This window comes from Strix aluco, chromosome 1 (assembly GCF_031877795.1).
Source record: "Strix aluco isolate bStrAlu1 chromosome 1, bStrAlu1.hap1, whole genome shotgun sequence".
Taxonomy (NCBI): domain Eukaryota; kingdom Metazoa; phylum Chordata; class Aves; order Strigiformes; family Strigidae; genus Strix; species Strix aluco.
The window spans coordinates 47,983,177-48,005,179 of record NC_133931.1 but is presented as its reverse complement, the minus strand read 5'-3'; the positions used below and the strand labels follow the sequence as shown (position 1 = coordinate 48,005,179).

General features: G+C 40.3%; 1 protein-coding gene across 3 annotated transcripts; it reads left to right on the top strand.

Moving 5' to 3' along the window:
* Positions 1-3,501: 3,501 nt before the first annotated feature.
* Positions 3,502-13,873, top strand: RNF138 (ring finger protein 138). 3 transcript variants are annotated; one of them, XM_074820176.1, is made up of 7 exons: positions 3,502-3,858; positions 4,789-4,954; positions 6,476-6,591; positions 8,066-8,134; positions 8,630-8,735; positions 9,568-9,641; positions 11,032-13,873. In XM_074820176.1, the coding sequence occupies exons 1-6, from the start codon at positions 3,746-3,748 to the stop codon at positions 9,604-9,606; spliced, it is 609 nt and encodes a 202-aa protein (XP_074676277.1). In that variant the 5' UTR covers positions 3,502-3,745; the 3' UTR covers positions 9,607-9,641; positions 11,032-13,873. The 3 variants fall into 3 exon arrangements, with proteins under 3 accessions (XP_074676277.1, XP_074676268.1, XP_074676258.1); XM_074820167.1 differs by having other exon boundaries at positions 8,069-8,134; positions 9,534-9,641; positions 11,032-13,829; XM_074820157.1 differs by having other exon boundaries at positions 9,534-9,641; positions 11,032-13,829.
* Positions 13,874-22,003: the final 8,130 nt, after the last annotated feature.

Sequence of the window (22,003 nt, the reverse complement as noted above, 5' to 3'; positions counted from 1 at the left end):
ATTAATGATCACGCATAGAAACATGTACAGTGATTAAAGTAGCTTTAACATGTTAACAAGGAAGTTCCCAATAGACTTTAGGTCTTTACTGGTTTTTCTTGGAATCAGGAAGTGGCTTTTGGGGAAGAGAAATATTCAGTGTTTCATGTGCCTGGGAAAGTTGCTTTCCTTTCTCTTTGAGCACTGTCCTTGGGAATGAAAACTCCTCAGTCAGAAAGATGGACAGTGCTGCTCCAAAGGGTAGAATTTGTGGTAACATTTGAGTAACCAAAAAAAAAAAAAATCTGTTCTGCCAGAGCAAAGTAGCCAAAAATATTGGGAAAAAGTTTCTGGATTTATGGCTACCTGCATATCTAAAAAATGTATACAGAACTTTTTCTATGTATGAAATAAGCTACAACAATAGGAGTGTTGTCCTTAGTTTTGTCTGTGACTGCAAGTGTTCTTTGTCGGTAGCGATACAGATACACCTGGAAAGAGCAAAAGCTGTCCTTCCCCTTGCACGTGGCACCTTCTGATCCCCCTGCAGTTACACAGCCTTCTCCCTTTCTCCTTCTGCTCACATCCATCTTTGACTGCTGCCCTTTTCATATTGGCAAGGAGATGTGCTGTTCTTGCAGCAGCATTGTCAAGAAAGCAACCAAAATAATAGTCGTACAAAAAGTAGTTGTCAAAAGTTGTACAATAGCTGTACAGAAGTGATCTAAAATGTACCCCTTCAGTGGCAGTTGCCCCCTGCAAACAGCAAAATTTCATGAGCAGTTCTACAACTTTTCACTGTTGAGATTTCATTTCACAAACACTTTTTATCATGAGGAATAAAAAGTTGGCAGGGCCATTGGTTTCATTTAATCTAAAAAGTCTGATTTAAAATGCTTTCCTTAAATCTGTTTCATAAACTTCAGCTGCCTGATTTCTCTTTACATGTTGTTGATGTCAATGGCAAAAACTACATAAGATTTACAAGGCTGCTGCCATGCTATATATTGCTCCGTGGCATACTAGTTGTCAACTCCAAGGTCACAGCTTTATTAAAGGATCAAGATTTACAATAATGTTAGCAAGAGCATGAATGCCTTCACACACACCTTCCTGTAGTTTACTTCCCTGAGGTCATCTGCGCAATTTCTCCCCCTGCCAAAAGCTACTAATCGATAAATACTGCAGTCTCCCAAACAAAGTTCAAATGGACCTATCATGTTCCTTTAGTAATAAATCTTTGCTTTTGTTTAACACCTGCCTTCAAAGGACGTAACCTTCTTTACCCACAGTAATTAATTTAACTTCACAGCAGCCTTATTTGGTGATTAAAAACTGCTCCCCTTTTACAGATTGAGAAATTGAGGCACAAGGACATGCTTTGCTTAAGTCATACAGGAAGGCTGAAAAGACTTGGAAGCCCATCTCTGCCAGCCTCTGACCTGCTGAGGCTGGAGGCCATGCTGCCTCTCTCCCAATGAGTAACACAAGGTGGTCATGTAGCATCTGAACTGAGGCTTCTGTAATTTTTCCTTTTAATGTACTGTCACAGCATGGATAGGGCATGCCTGAAGCTGGCGATACAGTTGTGGTATAGTCCTAACTAACACAAAAACATCCAAGAAGCATTCTGCAGGCTATTTGCCACTTAAGGTGTAGTTCTGTGTCATCTTCTGGCTGTACTTGTACTGTTGAAGAGGTTACTGCCACCAACTGCCACTCGTTACCTGTCATGCCTACTCAGATCTACTGGCCTGGCTTCCTACTTCATTTCAGGGAAGAAGATAATCAGTTAATCACTTTTAATAGTAGGCTTTTTTGCCTATGAACAGCTCAGCTAATCCTTAGCAGCTTCTAACAGAGCAGTGATGAGCACAGGGTAGCAGTAACCTCCTGAGCTAGCACAGCTGCAGTTACAAGAGGACACCTTACCGCAAACCTCAAATCCCAGGCCTGTCCTCTCCTGGGAGATCCCTGCTCAGGGAGTTCTACCTTTTCCACTGGATTTTCTCCCAATCTGAAGCATGGGCAGTAAATATCCCAGCCCAGGTGACTTAACTCTTACATTGGGCCCACCGCTTTGGATGTGCTTCCCTTCAGTGTTTCAGACCTCCCAGTACTTAGAGGCATTCAAATTTTGCCTCCAAGTGGTCTAAAAATAAGGTGTTTAGGGCAGTCATTGGCTTTTGCTCTGCTGCCTCTGCTTTTGCTTGGGAAGATACTAGCATTTTTAGCTAATAGTAGTAATTGCAATAGATCCTGAATAAGAAAACAGAGCCAGCATCTTTCACAGAATCACAGGATGGTTTGCCCCTCATCCTCACCTGAAGAGAGACCTGAGCTTCATCTTTGTTTCCTGAAGTTCCCTCTCTCCCCTCCAAATCACAAGCCCAGGTGGTGGCATGGGCATTGCCTCTTGCTGATAATCACTGGCAGATATAAGAAGCAGCTCTGATGGACCTCTGAAGCCTAAATAGTTTTGAAATGCCAGAGGCTGAAGGTACAGGTGAACCACAGGTTTCAGAGATCTCCCCACCTAGTGATCTCCTCTGAACATTTATGGTATAGCCAGCTGCAGTCCCAAGGAGACAGGGAAAATGACGGTGAAGGACCCATTTCTCCCGAGCCCTTCTCCCACATCTTTGATGCAGGGTGAAAGACCAGGCCTAGCCTGAATTTTAGTTTCATTATGAACTAGTATAATCTTCACAGATTAATATATTCTGGAAAAGTATCATCACTACAAATCCCTTTGGTTTTGAAGTATTGCCAACATTTTGTTTGTTGCTTACCTGCCGAGTTATGTTCAAAGGAGGTCAGGGCTAGATAGGTCCAAAGTCGTTCTCTGCCTGGAGAAATATGTTGAATACAGTGAATTACTGCTTTGCTATATTCTTAATAATTCCTTATTCTGGAAGAAAAGCGCACAGTCATAATGCTGAATTAAGATTTTGTCAGTATTGCTCAGAAGGCAGAAATCCTGGCCCAAATACTACTAATACCACTAAAACCACTGCATAAAATTACCGCTAGTATCAGTCGACCTATAAATAAACGAAAACCAGAGCAGAAGCAGTTCCACTATTGCTTTATTTGTGGAGAAAGTGGTCGTAAACGCTTTCTTCCGACGCCAGGCCTGGGCTGGGGGCCGGCGCCGGGGACCCGGGGCCTGGCTGAGGAGTGGGACCGTCTGCCGCCACGGCGGGCGGTGGGGCCGACGCAGGGCGGCGGGCGGAGCGGGGAAGCCTCCGGGGCGGGGCAGGGCAGGGCGGAGCGGAGGCCGCCCCACCATGTCATAGCAGCCCCGCCGGGGCGGGAGTCGATCGCCATGGAAACCCAGGTCCTGGTCCCGCCCCTGCTTCCCCCCCCACCCCCGGGAGAGCGTTGGTGGCGGGGCGGGGGTGCCGCCGGGAGCCCGGCCGGAGCTGCGGCTGGGAGGGGGCCCCGGTTCCCACCCCGGGCACCGCCAGGTAGAGGCGCGGGGAGGGGACGCTTCCTGGGCCGGGGAGGGAGGGAGGGAGGGAGCGAGGGAGCGAGGGGCGGGCCGTGCGGCGCGCAGGCCGGGCCCGCTCCCCCACCGCCTCCGCCGCAGCCCGGCCTCCCACCTGGTGCCAGGTGCCCACCCGCCATTTTCTCCCTCGCTCTCCCCTGGCGCCCCCCGCGCCGTGCCCCGCGGTGCCCCCGGGGAGTGGGGCTCAGCTCAGCTCTCCAGGGCGGGGCTTGTTCCTCGTCCCCGATCCTCACGGAGAGGCCCTGACGTGTTGCCATGGCCGAGGGAGCCGCGGCGGCGCCGGCGTGCTTCAGCGAGGAGGATTTTTACTGCCCCGTCTGCCAGGAAGTGTTCAAAACGCCCGTGAGGACTGCGAACTGCCAGCACGTGTGGGTATTCCTCCCTGCCGCCCCCCTCCCCACCCCAGCCCCCTTCATAAGCCTTTACCTCGCCTCCTGCGGTTCTCTGCCCCCCCAGCGCACGGAGCCCCGGCCGGGAGGCGGGAGGCCGGCCGGACCCGTGGAGCTGGTTGCCACCCGCCGCCGGGAGCTGGCTGGAAGGTTTGCGTGGCGAGGGCTGCCCCGGCCTCCCCTCGCCTCTTTCTTTCGTAGCGGCTGAGGACTGGTCAGTTAGGAAAAGCCACCTTCTGCAGCGAGCCCCTGGTCGTCTGGTCGGTGGTGGCCGAGTTTCGCAGCCGGTGAAAACATCTTGCACCTCTAACCTACCTCGCTCGCGTTTTTAACTTCGTAGTTTCCTGGTCGTTTTCAGGCAAGGAGCATAGCTTAGTTGCTCTCTCATTTCAGTTCATCTATTCTGCATTTTTCAGAGGAACATGTAATTACAAAGTACTACTTTCTAGAAAAGCAAAGTAGCTTTGGCAGTTGGTACGCGAGGACAACGACAAAAGCTGATGAACTTTGATGATCTTTGGAAACGCGTGCTAAATGGAGCTTTGTGGTATTTTTGGCTCCGCTTAAGGACAATAAACAGGAATTACTCTGATAAGATTTTCCAATATCACGTGCCTGCTGCACCATTTAGTAGCTCATTAATGATCAATCCAGTGTACAGCTCAGGAATACTAGTTGGTAATTAGTAAGATCTTTACCTAAAGTACATTGCCAAGTTCCCCTAATTTCTGTATGCAACTTTGTAAGCACCATTATTTTGCTTATATTTGTAAAGATTTGTATTCAGTAGACTATTACTCTGATATATATCTTTTTTTTCCCCTAACAATCACCCAGCTCTCTTCAAGGATGAAGTATCTAACTCTCATCACTTTGCTAACCAGTGTTTGTGGTAACTTTTTAATTTAGGTTTTGCAGGAAATGCTTCTTGACAGCTATCAGAGAAAGTGGAACACATTGTCCTCTCTGCCGGGGGAGCGTGACTAAAAAAGAAAGAACATATCCCAAAAGGGCTCTAGATGTTGAAAACAGTATGAAGAAAGCTTCTGGGGGCTGTAGATGCTGTGAGAAGCAGGTAGAGTAAAACTTTACAAAAAGTTGGATACGTTTTTCTTATTGTTGACCAGACACACTTTTACTGTGTGTTGTTCTTGTCTTGGAGCTAAAGAACCTATATCAGTCTGAACTTAACTTTGTATCACTTATGCATATACTGGGCATGCAGTGCCTGCTAGGTATGCCTAATAGCTGTAAACTGAAGGAGGATCTTGTATTATCTGTAAAGACTTTTTAAGTGGAGTGCCAGTTTTTCTCCAAAACAATGCGAAAACTGAATATAGTTATAAAACTGGCAAAAGTTAGACAACTGAAAATGAAAGTTGCAGATATATGGAAAAACCTCAGAAACTTTCACTGTGGAAACAAAAGTGCTTAGAGATACTGTAAAATTTAATTTAAAACAAAACAAAACAAAAGGGTGGTTGTGTGTACACTGAGAGTAATCATAGCTAACTTCCCTCTGCCCCATCAGTCTGTTTACATTCCCTTTGTAAAGGGGTCATTATTTTCAGAACATTGGGAGAAATCTTGACACCCACTGAAATCAACAGTAATCTCTCCTCTGGTATAAATGAATGCAGGATTTCAGCCACACATTTTGTTTACATCAAATTGCATCGAATCCAGGTACTCTTCATGGTTGTTTCATTTCACCTGGGACTTAGTTCTGCTAGTGTGAAGATTAGCACTAGTGGAAAGCTGAGCTGCTTGCTTTGTTCCACGTGATTCATTAGGATGAAAAGCTGGGAGAAAGAAATGGTAGCAAGTTGGTAAACTGGAAGGAAGAACCAAATGGATCCCCAGAAGAACTTTAATGGAATTCAGGCACAGGCGTGTGGGAGATGATCTTGTTCAGCCTCTAGACCTGTGAGCACTTTCTGACAGTGCTGTTGGACCTGAAATTCTGATTTAGGGTATGTCCAGCACAGCTGTCTTCTGAGAAATCCAAGCAATTTATTTTCTTACCTTGCATTTAAGGTGGATAGACAGCCTTAAGTTGGTGTTCATTCACCCTTTTTATTTTTTTTCCTTCCCTTTCAAAGAGAAAAGTTACATCTTCTCAGAACACACCTAATGCAAAAATATTTTGCTCTGCACAAGGCAACAGCAGGCCAGAGAAGACTGAAGGAGCAGTGGTGCTTATTCCATCCTCATGGCCCCTCTCTGTTGTAGCTCATCAGTTACTGATCCTGGATGTGGGAGGCGTAGTTCCCGTGACTTTGTTTCAGTAAAATGGAGTTTACTTGCATCTTTCACCCCTGAAAGAGCTCTCAGATGCCTGGCTGTTGGGAGTTTGGGGAGTGGGAATGTTCTCCAGTCTCTCAGAGTGACAGAGGCTCTATGGAAAAAGCAATCGAAGCTCTTCTGTTGAGAAAAAAAGCGTTCATGCTGAGAAGGGAGACACAAGTTCTGTTTTCTGCTGCATATGATGTCTATATAATTCCTGCATGCATGGCTTTCTGTTGGCAGAATTATCTCTTCCTTCTATCCCTGGATTGTTTAGTATCATTTCAATAATTTGGCATTTCATTTACAGGTTAGATTTTCGTGGATGAGACAGCATTATAAAACGTGTAAGAAGTATCAGGATGAATATGGTGTTTCTTCTATTATTCCAAACTTACAGATTTCCCAAGATTCAACAGGGAACAGGTAATCAGGGTGTTTTATATATAACAATGCATCTTCTTTTTCCCCTGCTCCAACCCCAGGAAAGTATTTTTTTTTCCAGGGCATGCCTTCTTTTTGCAATAATTATTGTCCGTATTTTTGTACTTCAAAAAATGAAAGATTTTCCAGGTCTTCTTTACCCTTAGCATACAGGAGAAAACCTTCCTGCATGATGGTTTGGAATGTCTTCTAGGGACTCTCCTAACAAGTGCACAGTATTTGTAGCTTGCTTTCCTTGCCTTGACAGCATTTGAGCAGCTTACTTTGTAACATATTTCATAACATTTAGCCCCAGGGAAGTTCCCTTTTTATTTCCCCTCCCCTTTCCTAGGTCTGTTTTAGCGATTATCCTGTTTCAAAACATTACTGTGCAAGCTTTTGCTTTCTGATTGAATTTGGTTTGAACTGATCTCTTATGAAACCTACAAGGAACTCCAATATGTTACACACCATAAAATACAAATGACACTTACCGTTTGTTTTCAGGCAGTAAAGCTAAAGAACTTTCTTTTTCATACCTTCTCACTGATGTATTTGGTTTGGTTGGGGATTTTTGCTTATTTTTGAAGACCTTTTTTTACATATTAGTTTCATAGGGCTTTATTATATATAGCCTGTCCTTTATTTACTTTCTTTTGACATCTATTTTCTGTTCTTAGCAGTCTGAACTCCTCTGAGTTTGGTTTTCAACCCATCAGTATATTGAAAGCCGAATTTAAGCTGTTACCAGAGCTAGCTGCAACGTTTCACCAAAGTGATATAACAATATCCAGACACTATTTATTGACTATGCCACAGTGGAATACCTGTGCTTATAATAATACAGAAGTATTAAAAAACAAAAGTATCATGACTGGATTTGTGACTGTAAATATTCATGTTCTTGGCATGATCAGCATGACTGAGCAGTTTCCTCTGCATTAGCTAGAGGTGCATATATGGTCAAATCTATTTTCTAAAATGTTCCTGTCTGTCACTCTTACTTTAGGAAATAGTTTATTTTGTGCCCAGAAAATTTATCTTGCTGTAGGTGAAAGTTGTAAATTATCTGTAAACACATGACAGTTAAATACCTATTTACATAGTCCTAAATCACAAAAACTTAGAAAGTGCTACCCATCTTACATTCACATAGTTCATCATGCCTTTTGAGCTACTTCGCTGTAATCTGCATTACCATTCTTGCTGGCTGTTTGTTGTATTATATACCACTTTCCTATAAAGTTGTGTATTAGTCCACCAAGGGTTACCATGGTAACTAAATACTGAGACACCTCAGGAAAAGTTGTGAGAGTTAAAATCCGTGCCATTGTGTCTTTTGCCTTTTATGGGCCTTAGTTCGTGGGATTTAATGGATTTCCCCCACTGTTACTGTTAAACTTTTAAAAAATATTGATAGCGGAGTAAAATAATCTCAGTTTTCATTGTTTCTTTTTTTTCTTGACGTCATCTAAAGTAGCAGGAGTGATGCAATATCTGATAATGGCGAGATGGCTAATAATCAAATACTTCAAGGAGAAACAAGGTAGGCTGTTTATTTTTCTATAGTTGTTATTAAAATAGATCCAGACAGCCACAGTGCAAGCTTCTACTAACTTAAAAAAAACCCCCACAAACACCAACAGGTTGTATTAAAAAAAAAAAATAGTTTCTTCTACATTTGCATCTATACATTAGAATTTGCTTTTTTCAGTACTTTCCTGAAGGATTTGTGCTAAAAGATGTTACCAGTAAGAAAGAACAGGATGCAGCTACATTTGGAACAAAAGAATTTTCCAAAGTCCAAGTCGCAGAGGAATGCATTTAGGCATACAAATAATAAATGTGCTTTAAAATTGCAATTTGGAAGTAGCACTGGAACTCCATTAGACCCAGCACTGTATCAGTGAGGGTGGTTTTTTTTTTTGTTGTTACTAAAATAAGGGAAAATAATGACAAGGTAACAGATGAATTAAGCTTTTCTTTAATACTATTTTTGCAACTCTCTCTTCTGTTTAATACTCTGTATTTCTGTTTACAGTGGACATCCAACCTTCAAATGCCCCCTGTGTCAGGAAGCCAATTTTACCAGACAACGCTTGCTGGATCACTGTAATAATAGACATCTTTATCAGATAGTTCCTGTAGTAAGTAGAGTTGCTTATGTATGCTTCTTAAGCTACTTTCATTATAATTATGTGAGCAATTTTACATGTGCAGTAGCTATATCTGTAAAGATCACTGTGGTCTGAGAAAGGCAATATACTTAATGCAGTGCATTTAACTTGGAGTGACTTCCATGTGAGAATGTTTCTTGTCCAGCTTCTTGTCAGTTCTAAGGCATTCATGATTTAGCTGTCTCATTTATCTTGATGTGAAACAAACTCATTTTTTGAGCCTGACACTCTTCTTCATTTAGTAATTCAGATGTTTCTGTAGAATCCCACTTGTAACTACTGTTTAATGTGAAACCTACAGTTACTTGAAAAGTAATGTAAGGTAACCAAAGGGACTGAAGGAGAAGAATCTGTTTGGTTTTCTATTCTTTTCATCTGTATAGAGTGTGTTATTTTTTTATTCTGGCTCACTTGATCATCTCAGGTGTATGAAAATTCTCCCAAACAATAACTAGGATTCAGTAATCACTTTCTTTTACAAATTTTGAGCAACAGAAATTGACAAAAGGAGTGCCAGACAGACATGATAATCCTCCACTCCTAAGAGAAACGCTTAAGAAATTTGGCAAGTTGCAATGTAATTTTTGAATGTTACACAAGTGAGGAAAAGAACATTTAGAACTATGATTTTATGTGAACATCTACTCTGTTTTGGTAGTGGATGAGTAATAGACTAGTTATTCCTGTAGAACGTGTCTTTAATGCATTCTGTATTACCAATAACTTTTTTTTTAATTCTCTCTCTTTCCCCTTCCCCCCCAAATTCAGATCTGTCCTATTTGTGTATCTCTTCCTTGGGCAGATACTAACCCGGTTACTAGAAATCTTGTTAGCCATCTAAACCTAAGACACCGGTTTGACTACGGAGAATTTGTGGTAAGCTTTTTCTTCTTTGATGTGTAGGGGAATAAATGGTAACGTTTTTCTATAAATAAAAATGCCAAATAAAAATTTGTACCAATCTGGTTTTTGCGCTGGACGTGCTATGTTCCTGCTCTGTACAGAGCTCAGGCCAGTCTGTTCTTAAACTTTACGTTATCAACATGAAGTAGTACTGGGAATAGGTGTTGTCAACAGTTAAACTCTGCTCCAAACTGATGACCTGAGTCTTTAGCTTAGTTTATTACTGCTGCTTCTGGGGGAAATAAGAGATGTTACTCTGTTTTATTGACACTTTTGACCTTTTATGACAGAAATGACTAAATCATAAGTCTCAGGAATCACAGTGCAGCTTGTCTAGCTGGTATTGCTGCTACAGCCTCTCTTCCAGTATGTTGTGAGAGAGGCTGCAATATATAAAAGAGAAGTGTTACTAAATCGTTGTTCTGATTGCCTTCTTTCAGGCTCCCTTTGAGTAAGTGACCTTGGCGTAGATGCAGAACTACATGCACAGATGTAGTCAGTGGGTGGATCGTAGGTCAGGCCAACTAGTTGAGTTCTGCCTGTGGGATCAGAGAGCTGGAGAGTTTGTGTCGTAGTTTCTACAGAGTTTGACGGGCTTTGGGGTACACTGCTTGAGCTTCGTGTGGGACGAGCATAGTACTTGCAGCATAGGCAGTCTCACTGGTTAAAGATGGCAAAGATGATGCATTTTGTTCTTTGTGTTCAGTGATCTGTGACAAAGCCATGAAGAGCTAGGAGATTGATACAGGGGACTGGGCTCCTCAACATGAGTGCGTCTTGCATGTTTGAGGATGTAAAACTGATGATTGGAATTCTGATTTGGGGAAGCTGCCAGAATTGCACTAAAAAGGTGTATTACTCTGGCATATTAACAACTTGGAAGATAGCTCTTCAAAAATAGCAGGGTTAACCACCCATCTTCTGTGATACATGTTTGCTTTTCTCATTTTGAGCAATACATTCTCAACAATCTATGATTACTGTTGTCTGGGGATCACATTTTGGTTTTATTAATGGAGGATGTTATGACTGGTTGGAAGCCCTCTTACAAGAATTGTGTGACACAGTCAGCTTTCCTGAGCTGGCTATTCTGTATCTAATGTAATTGAGCCGGGGAGATAAGATGGACCCTTCTGCTTCATGAGCCTTGTCCCACTCACCTGATTCTTCTACTGTCTCATGTATCTCTTGGTACTTGGTTAAATAGAAGATACTGTGCAACATAAACAATAATCTAGTACACGTAAAGATGGAGAGTCTTCATCTAGGTGCTGATTCCTATGTGGGAAATAAATGATTAAACTAAGGACTATGGTACATCTTGAGTATTTGTCCATTTTGATGATGTTTTCATTTTGTTTAGAATCTTCAGCTTGATGAAGAAGCCCAATACCAAAATGCCGTTCAAGAATCCTGTCATGTGAACTTTTAAAGTATAGCCTCCCTTCATCTTACTGATTATCTGAGAGGAAAATTACCTTCTGTTGGTGATCTGAAGTGTATATTAATAAAAATGGTATTCAGTAACCACTTTTCAGGCGTAACTTTTTTTCCATGCTCATAAGGGCATTTCATAAATGATATTGCTGAAACTAAAACTTGACATCTGTACTGAGATCTGTCCTTGTGGAATTAAGGACCTTTTTGGAACCTCTCACTGTTGTCTTGATTTTCTCTAACTTTTATAACTTTTACTACTCTGTTAATTACAGGGATTATTTTATTAATGTCAGCTATTTTAATTCACCAAAACCAACTTTGAAAGTATCTTTAGAAAGTGCTCTGTTGCACTGTTGAGTTTCTTTTAAGTCCAGTTGTCATTTGCTAAGATATCTGAGATGATGATTTTTTTTTTCTCCTGCCCAAGGACAAAGTTTTATTTGATGTTGTAACTTGTTTTTTACCATTACTATGTGAATGAAAATAACAACTTAAGAAATAAAAATACTTGTTTTCTATAGATCAACAATGCAGAGCAGGTATTTTTCACCTTTCATTGAGAAAGAATGATGCCATTGCCTAGGAATAATTAAATCTATTTTTTCCCCTTTTGGAGCATAACTGAAATAGGATGTTTGCTTACTTTCCCTGTACTCCCAACTACTAAGGAAGATGACATACTTTCTGACCAATCCAAGATGACATGCAAAAGGTACACTTTTTTGGTATATGACTGTGACCAGCTAGCTTTTCATTTTGTTGGAGCTTTTTAAGAACATCTGTTGTTGCATTTGGACTTCAAGTTTTGGTCTGTCCTGTTGTTCATAGAAGGCTCTGTAACTAGAGAACTAACTGGCTTCAGACCTACTAATACTCAGAAATGAACTTGTTTATTTTGGTAAGACTGCTTAAAACTTGGACATCTCCTGCATCCAAAGACTTGAGAAAACAGCTGAGAAGAAAAACTTGCTCTAAAATAGTTGCCAACATATTTTAAGAGTTTCTATTCTAGATTTCCACATTCCCAGCAAGACCCTTGTAAAATTGGAGAAAACAGAGCGATAATGTAATTTTAAATTTAAATGGAAAATCCATTTGTAAAGGAACTTCAAGGTCTTTTGTTTAGTGCTAATGGGGAGAAGGGGAAAGAAAGCTGCACAGCTTATGTTTTGGAGGTTTAAACAGAGACTGTTCTGAATGTATACCTTTTATGACTGACTCTTCATCCTGTGTCACCATCGCCCATTGTCAAACTATTGCTTTCAATGGGTATTGTGTATGTGAAAACATCCCCAATAATTTTCCTAGTGTAGTTGGTGATTTATGTGTAATAATATCAGTTGTGCAGCCAAAGTACAATCTGCTTCTTGTGCCCTGACTCCCATTTGCTCTCCAAATAGAGGTTTTAATTATTTCTTTAAATACTGGGTATTTCATGTTCCAAAACTGGTAAGGTTAAAGTGCCTCATTCTGCAATGTAATGGGAGTCAGTTCTGAATCTTAGTTCTAATATGTTGAGTGTTGGAACTAAAACACTATACACTGTAACTTGACATTTCTATCTTCCGTTTTTCAAGTGTAAAACATTACTGAAGGCATAGTTGGCTAAAATACAGAGAAAGTTGGCTATTTCAGAAACGTCTAAAGGTTATATCCGTTTTATAACAACTTAACATGTCTGGCATTTTGTTACTGGCTTAATACAGTATTTTGACAGCAGGCCATGCTTTGATCTTGTCCTCCAACTTTCCTGTTTGCCCCCCCATACTCTTGCCTGCATATTCTCACTCACCTGTCAGCTCTAGTGCTTGTGTGACCGTATACTGATTTGAAGTGGTTCTCTGATCCAACTGAAAAGGTTGTTTGGGTTTTTACTCTCCCTTTTGCCCTATAAAGCCAACTATGAAATAGTACCCTTAGACAGAAAGGAATTTCAAAGTAGCCTGATGCTAAAGTTTTAGCTTTTTAAAATAAAAACGCATACCATGGTGATTTTATTACTGCATACATTTCCTAAGGAATTTAATAGTTACATGTAAGTTTAGTTAACTTTTTAGATTCAATAAAATATTTATATGATCTGGCAATAAATGCCTGCAGCCAATACAGATTCAGAATGCCTCATGGACACTGGAACTAGTTATTTCTATTACTTGAACATATCTTGAGAATTGCAAATGAAATTACATCTCTTTTAAAACTCTGGGGAACAAATTTTTCTATAGCAATAATTAGTTGTCACTTGATGCATAGTTGCTGAGCATTTTAGTCATGTTTAAATGTTGAGTGACTTGAATACACGTTTTAAAGCAACAAATGTGTATAAATGCAATATAAAAAAACCCTTGGAAAATGTTTATCCTCTTTATTTGCATATGTTAAAATCTGTATTGGCAGGTGCTGCCTTGCTTAAGATTTTATACTTTTAATATGAAGAGATTGCATCCAATACATTCACTAGGTAAGCGTTTAATAAAAATTAAATAATCTATTTAAATATGCTGCTGCTGGCCATGATCTTTCTCACTGAAACTCAGACATGCACAAAAAGCTGTATATTTGTGATGGGTGATGCTTGTACTCAAAACATGCAATCTTTACTTGAAGATTGCTGTTTAACAATGTTTTCATGTTCACATTGCATTGTGTATGGTTTCAATATGGTATATTATGTTTGAATTGTACCTTCTATTTTTTCTCCTATTAAAGTATTTTATTTTCTGTTTGTCTTTTTGTGGCATAATAAAGGTGATCAGTTCCCTTGATGCTACTTCTTCCTTTTCAGATGGTTTCTAGGCTTAAGTACACGGTCAGTTGTATGTGTTCACGCTTTGAATGATTAGATTGGCGTGTATGCTGCTGGAACTGATGAGTTGTGGCTCATGGTCCATTCATGAGCTGACAAGTTACCTTATATCACATCTTGAAGATCTTTCCATGAAGTGAGAAAGATAATAGGTTGGCCCAAACTTACTTTGTGCTTCTTTTCTTCCTTCCATGTTCGTATGTTGCTGTCCCATGTAATGTTAATAGAGAAATAGCATCCTAAAAGGAGAGAGAAAGAGGTATGTAACACTTGGGGCCAATAGCAAACTTTGTCTAAAGGTAAATTTACTGAGAAGAGTTAATGGTTTTCTGAGGAAAGAATTGTCTAGTAAGTTTGAGCTGATTGCATTATTGGACCAGCAAGGTGGCATATACTTGTGCCCTGTATTTTTGAGCTGAAAAGCCCCTTGGTTATTTCTTGTGCTTTTACATTCTAAGGACATAGGTAATATGGTTATGAAATGGACTTAATGTCTTATTTTGAATGATGGAAATATAGCAAATTTTTTTAGATTTTACTTTTTATTAGATTGTTGTTCTTTCCCCTTAGAATCTAGTTTTCTGAGCTCTAAATAAGTCACTGTATCTCCTAGATCTGGTTAAAACTCTTTGTTAGAGGTTTCATTTGATTTTGCTTTTACTACAGCAATGCATATTTCATTATTTAGAGAGAATGCACTCAGTGTGTTTAATTCGCATTGGCAATGTGTTGGTTATAGGATACATGAGCTCTGTACAACTCCCCTTTGCTTGCTTCAGTCCTAAGCAGGGCGTTATTCCCAGGGAGAAGGGGGACTTTTGTGCATCCAGGTCATCTTCTGACAGGTAGTCAGGGCTAGAAGATTTTCTGGATTTGGGAAGGGTTCCTAGGTCCCTCTTTTTAGATGTGGCTTTTGAGTCTGGTGAGACTTGAACACATGAGTGTCTGTGAGGACTCTGCTATAAAAGAGTACAGCTAGTGTATTTTTTATATCTTGTTTTATGCTAATTCATAGATGTTTTTAAGAGATGTACACTTTACTATGTCTTGTAAACACTGTGCTGTTTGTGAAATGACTGCAGAACCTGGCAGCCAAGGTTGTTTTATTGCAGGCAAGCAGAGGTACAAGAATATCTGATAAGCATCTTCAGGTTTCTTTTAGAATTGGAGAAACTAGCAATGAAGGTACAAACATTACATAGTCTGTTCTTCATACAGTGTACATTTGAACTTGCTCTAGATAGCAGGTTTCTTTTGTGTCCTGTTGTAGGTATGTTTGAAAACATGTAGGAGACAAAATTCAGGGCCTTTACTATGAGAAGGCTTTTCAATAATATTAAAATTGCCACTTCACAGTGAATTACCAGATTCTTACTAGAGTGAAAGCATGGACTTTTTTTATCCTTCATGAGTAAAGTAGGTCTGTACTGTTTCCTACTCTCCTCAAACTGTAGGTCTGCTTTGGGAAGGACCAGTTTTCACCTCTTCATTTTCCAGCCTTAACCTAGCCTTCTACCTGTAACCTTTTTTTTTCTTTTTCTTTTCCACCTACAGTCATATATCTCTGTGGACATGATCAGGAGAGAGCTATGAAAGTAAATTTTATGTTTATTCCTATACCCCTCCCCAAGCTGTTAGGAAATTGGAGGTGGGGGGGAGCGGAAGTCATCACTGCTGAATGTGTTCTGTGGAAAGCATCTTATTCCATTTTACATCTTTGCCTTAAATCCTCTGTGTACATCTAGGAGGCATTCCTCAGCTCCATGAAGCTGCAGGTCATTTCCCAGGGCATAGTGACAGATACGGTTTTTATGAACTTGCTTAAGCTTATGAAGATACTTGGTCACTGAGAAAAGTGCTCCTCACCATTACTTTATGTTCTTTCTCTACTCTTGTGTTTCTATCTCTCTTTTATCATAGAATCATGGAGTGATTTGGATTGGAAGGGACCATAAAGATCATCTAGTCCCAACCCCACTGCCATGGGCAGAGACACCTTCCACTAGACCAGGTTGCTCAAAGCCCCGTCCAACCTGGCCTTGAAGACTGCCAGGGACGGGGCAGCTACAGCTTCTCTGGGCAGCCTGTTCCAGTGTCTTGCACCCAATACAGTTTTCCTCTGTATTTATTTCCCTACAGCACTTCTCATAATTTTACACTGTTTCCCTCCCACTCCCCTTTCTGTCTTTTAAAGTAATCAGCAATTAAATAGCTAAGATTATATTACTTAACTACTAATTATTGTTTCATATCCTGTTTTATAAACTCCTCTGGCTGTGTTCTCAATATCTTGGGGCTGATGTGAGCCTCAGGTAAATACAGTAACCAAGAAACTTAGCATCAATAATTTCCAGAGCTCACCTGCCGTGTTTGTTTCTATGGCTGGAGGAGTTGATACGTTTCAGAATGTGTTTGCAGTTTGAAAGGACCTCAAAGTAGTACCAGTCAGATTTTACTGCTTTTAAATGCTTTTTTAAAGCATTTACCTTGTAGTTTTCTCTAGGGGGGAGGGTTAGTTTTGGATTAAAGAGATTAGGATGATGTTTAAAGTCAAAAACATTCATGCAGACTGGTTCTTTAATGGTAATAGGTACTTGTTTTTCAGAAAACCTTGCATTAGGTTCTGTTTTTGCAGGTATGGACAGAAGACAATAGGAAGATGGTGGCTTTTTTCTCCAGGGTAACTGCTGTGGCATTAGTGTCACAGAAAGTGTGCTTTAAGCGTCATCTCAGACTGTTCAAACTTCAGTAGTTTCTCTTACAAATGTTTTTTCTTTCATAATTCAAACCACAAGAGGGCACTGAATATTTTTGGGTTGTCCCTAAATAAGTATAGTGTTTAAGGATGTTAATTCACTAAGTAGTTGTACTCCGAGACACTTAGAGATGGGATTTCTATCCAGATGTTTCATAAAATGTAACAAATCTTTTATATGTTTTAGGGGTTAAGAGACTGACTGGTGTCATTCCAATCTACAGAAAGAGTATTTCTACCTTACCTTAAAACCTCAAACTTCCAGATTCACTTGTGTGCTTTATCTGGGGCAAGCAAGCTGTGTTCTCTCAGGCCTCCACTCTGGGAAGAACTGGCTTCCCAATTCACAAGTGAACCAGAGCTATAACAGGTTAATGCAAACTCCATTTGCTTGCAAGACCTTTCCTTCCCCGAAGGCGTTCCTTAGAGGTCGTCTTCACAGCCAAAGCGTTGTAGTGCACCCAGGAGTCACACGGGGGCATCTGAGGACTGTTGCATTCCGTGATAACGAGCCACAGGGCTATTGCTGAGTTTTGACTTCTTGCTTTATGAAACTGCACTCGTGTCAACGACCTCGCGAGTTACATTTCCCAGCTGCTGCGGTGAGGAGGCCTGCCTAGTGCCAAGGACAGATATGCTTCAATGTCCCTTCGTATTACTTAGGTCTTTCAAGTTGTTCTCTGGCTGGACACACAATAGTTTGGGGTTGCTACAGGCCTCTGGAACGAAGAGAGAAATTCTCCCAGCTAAGGCTCATGCTTCATTACCTGAGAGAGAGGTATCCCTGGAGTGTGCTTCTGTACTGGAATGAGACTTAGTGGCCAGCTACAGCCACTTTAGTAGCCATGTATCAGTCACAGTTTCACACTGAAATCTGATTCATAGTTACCATAAAATCTGTTTGTGTAAAAACATGTCAGACATGATTCAGATTCCCATGAAAGGGGGAGAGGTGTAATCCTGTATGAGTAATTATTTAATTTGTGAAAGATTGTTTTCTCACACAAAAGAACAGGTAATGGTTAAAAGTACGTGCCTGAAGTGGCAGTGGGCAGGACGGGATGCAATGTTACACACCCAAGCTTCTGCTGTTTGCTTTTTAACCTTGCTTTTTAACTTACCTGTAGCTAAGCAGTGTCAGGAAACTGAAGGTCTGCTTCATTTTCTTGGTAACTCTTAAAGCAAATGTGTCTTGTCTGCTCCTCTGCAAGACGATGGAACGCTTGTATTTCATATCTGTTGTAATTTTCACTTTCTTACATTATATTCCATATGACACCTGCTGGGTTTGTAAACATTGAAGTTTCCTAGCTTGAAATACTTAGGTGTTCAACTTGAAACATTTTGGAGTCAATTGAGGGTCTCTTATCTTGCAGGCTTATCTGACAACTGTTATCTTCATTGGTGCTTTTGCCTCATCAGCCAAGGAGATGCAGTGTTATCCCTGTTTGGAAGATTAACTGAAAAAGTGAAACTAATTTGTGCAAGATAATGCAGGAAGCTTGAGACAGGGCAAGGAGCAGTCCACTATCTAAGAATAATAGATCATTTGAACATCCTACTCCTTAACATTTGGTCTATGAGCATTGCTAAGTGGGGTACATAATTCTCTACAAGCCAGCACTTTTCAAGATTACTTAATGATTTCATATCACTTGAAGTTGACACTGAAACTTATGATTAGTCAGGTTCCACCCAAATGTTAACAAGCAACCATGAATCACCATTGTTTGCTGAGCAGTATACTGATAGCAAAGTTACCAAAGCAGCGTCTGTGTTGAAATACAGAAGATGAACCGAACTATTCAAATATGAAACAACCTATCAAAAATGCTAGAAAATCACTGTCCATACAGAGCTATTTTTGATTGTTTTTACAGTTCTCTGTAGTTAGCTGACATTGCATTTTGAAATTAATTTTCTTTGGCTTTTTAAAAGAGCATTCTTGCTCCTGTACTTCACTCATTTTTTTCTAATCTCTCTGCCCCCATTACTGTCTCTTCCCAGATTATCTGCAGATGTAGCTTTATGAAGAAGACTAAGGTGGTATTTCCTATCTGCATTGGATAATGCCTGATGAAATGTTCCTTCTTCTGCAGCAAGGCGGGGATAAACACTGCAGTATTACCTGTGCTGCGGTAGTGCCCACTGGCAACAGTGCTACCAGGCAGCCATAAAGAGATGGTGCCTGTCCAAGGGAACACACAGTCTGCTCCATGGTGCTCCCCAACTGTCTAGTGCTAGCGAAGCAAACTCAGCAGGAGATCTAAGCAGTCACTGCAATAGGTCTGCAGCAAGCTCCACATCAAGTTCTGACCTCTTTTCGTTGCTTCTACTAGCAGCATGGGAGCATGTGGGTCTATGGGGAGAGAAATGTAATTGACTGGCAAAAGCTCAGATTTTGCAGGTGTCTCTTATAGTTACTCAGGGCTCATTAGATAGCTTAGCACTCATAAAAGTTGTGAAACATGTTCACAGCAAAGAATTGCAAGAAAGGAAAAGTCAATCAACCAGCTAAAGACCTGTTCCTTCTGCTTCGTGTTTAATGTTTTTACTTTTCATCAAATACAGAGCTTGTAGTCAGGACACTGGTCTCTATCTGCAGATCAAAATGGTAATGGAAAAAACATCCTCAAATTCCACAGGTCCCTGACTGTATCAAGAAAGGATGTGCATTACTTCTGGCTGTTATATGCCAAGTAACTGTTGAATAAAGATAAGATCTAAAACTACTGTTCTGTTTGTACATCCGAAAGTGCACACTATCTATTCAAATAAGTTGCACTATCCTTTATTAATTCATCTCCAGTAATACTCAGTTATTTCTTGCTGTGGGCCTTGGTCTTAGAAGTATGATACAGCTATAGTGCTTTTCATCTTCAAAGAAAAATGCAAGGAGTCATGTAGCAAAACCCTTAGGGGAAATAAGGCTAGGTATATTACCTGAACGTAGATAGTAAGTCAATGGTAAAGCAAGATGTTTGTCACTAGAGAATGTGGTCACAAACGGAGATAAACTCTGTAGAAAAGATCTGCCATGATTACATAGGAAAAAAACCTTCCTTAAGCTGCCATCTATTTATTTATTACTTTCTCCTCAAGATGTATTAAGAAACCATTTAGCTACTTCATGGGTGACACTGAAATTCATGCTAAGAACTGGCTTAAAAGTCCCGACATTCTGTTCATATATTGTCTAATTTTGTATTGCATCTTGTTTTATTATACTAGATGACTGGTTAAGGTGTCAAAGCTCTGAGTTTAATTAAAAATTAAAAATTGGAGAAAAAGCATGTATAGAGACTGTATTTTTACAGTGCAGGGTTAGCATATAACTTTGATGCCTTCTCTGTAGGATGTCACACCTTCTAGTGTTTTCTTTGGGTAACTCACTTTTTAGCCAGTCCTGAGAGCAGCGATGGTTATGACAGAGGTTCATACAGCCCTTCTTTGTGACAGGAGAATCATCTTCCTATCTCCTGTTGTGAAGAGGTTGGTGTGAGGTCTCAGAGCTGGTTGATGCATCTTAGAAATAGGGATGTGGGAACAGAAAGCAGCTTGTCTTGGTTATTTGCATGTAAAAGGGACCAAAGAAGTAGAAAAACAGGCTTTTAGGCTTTCTTCCAATACCAAGTAGTAAGACTAAAAAATGTGCTGTTTCCTTTGAAGTCATCATATTCCACCATCTCAAGAAAACACCTGTAAGATAATGTAATCAAGGAATAATGGGTGCAGCTACACTAGTCTTTTAGTTTTGATCAGGTGTGTATTTTTTTTAAGCAAGTATCTTCATCATCATTTCCACTTACCATGCTTTAGTTCACATCACAGAGCAGTTTTGGAGTGTTCAAATTGAATTCCTTTGGTTTGAAACTAAACCAGAATATGTTCTTCAGATCCCTGCCTAATGCAGTCCAATTGCCACCACTGATGTCCAGTCCTTGGGATCAAATTGGAGCCAGGCTGAAGTAAAACCCTTTGAGAGAGACATGTACAGCATAGATGCCAGGTCCTTGGCACCATGTTTCAATGTACAGGTCCATTCCAGTTGGTTTGAAGTACTTGTTACTGCGAACGTAGCCAGTCTAACCTAGAGAGCCTCCAAAAGGAGAACTACCATCACCTCCCAGCAGCTGAAGATGACAGCATGCAGGATTCAATGACTGCTGAACCTGCAGAAGAAATTTTGACAAAAGAGCTTTTCAACCTTCCAAACATTACTGATTTGAGAACAATTGATGCCATCATTATTGGTAGGTTGAGGATTACAATACTTATGGTTTTGTTGAAAAAACTAACATAAGAACAACAATATCCACAAGTGCTGCTTCTCAATGAAATAAGCATAGATCTGAGTGGCTAGAAATTGCACAGGTGTCCTCATTACCCATTTCTTATCAGCTTTGATACTTGAAATAGTAGGAGAAATGTTACTAATTTTGATATAATAATTTGCAGTCTGTATTTGCAATACAAAATCTAAATGCCGTTTTTAGGACATTCTAACCAAGTAGTTGGTCTGTGAGTACTGTGAGTACCTGCAGTTTAAGTGTAAGAAGAAACTGTGACAATTTCAGCACTCTCCAGCAGCTCATAAGTAGAAGAGATGACTGAAGTTTGAAGAAACTAAAACTCCAAAGAGTCACAGACAGTGGTGATAGTACAATGGTACGGACACTTAAAAAAATATCTTGTATGAAATTTTCAAATGGTCCAGAAGAATACCATGATATGATTTACTGACAAATACAGTGTTTCACAGTCATCAACAGTAGAAATGACATTGCCTTTTCTAAAAGCAAGATACTGAAATTATGTTGCTGAGAGATTTTTTTTTTTTTTAGGTGCACACATTTCCCGTTTTCACTTTTTGTCAAAAAAACTCATATTTATTAATGTCTTACTTGCCAAGACTCTTGTCAGCTTTCAGTTGTTGAAAAGGTTTTTGTGCCAGCTTTACTCACTGAGTCACAGAATGGTTGAGGTGGAAAGGCAGCTCTGGAGACCACCTAGTCCAACCACCCTGCTTGTAGCAGGGTCACCTGCAACAAGTTGCTCAGGGCTGTGGCTGGTTGGGTTTTGACTGCCTCCAAGGATGGAGACTCCTCCACTTCTCTGGGCAAATTGTTCCAGCACTTAAAGACCCTTAGAATAAAAGTTCTTTTATTTTTAAATGGAATTTCCTGTATCTCAATGTGTCTGTTTCCTCTGTATTTCCATTTTCTCATGTCTATTTCATCCTGTATGTCAAATACTTTTTCTCACAGCAGTGCTTAAAAACAGCGTATATAGTAATGTAGTAATATAGTTATGATGGACTTGGCTTATTGGACA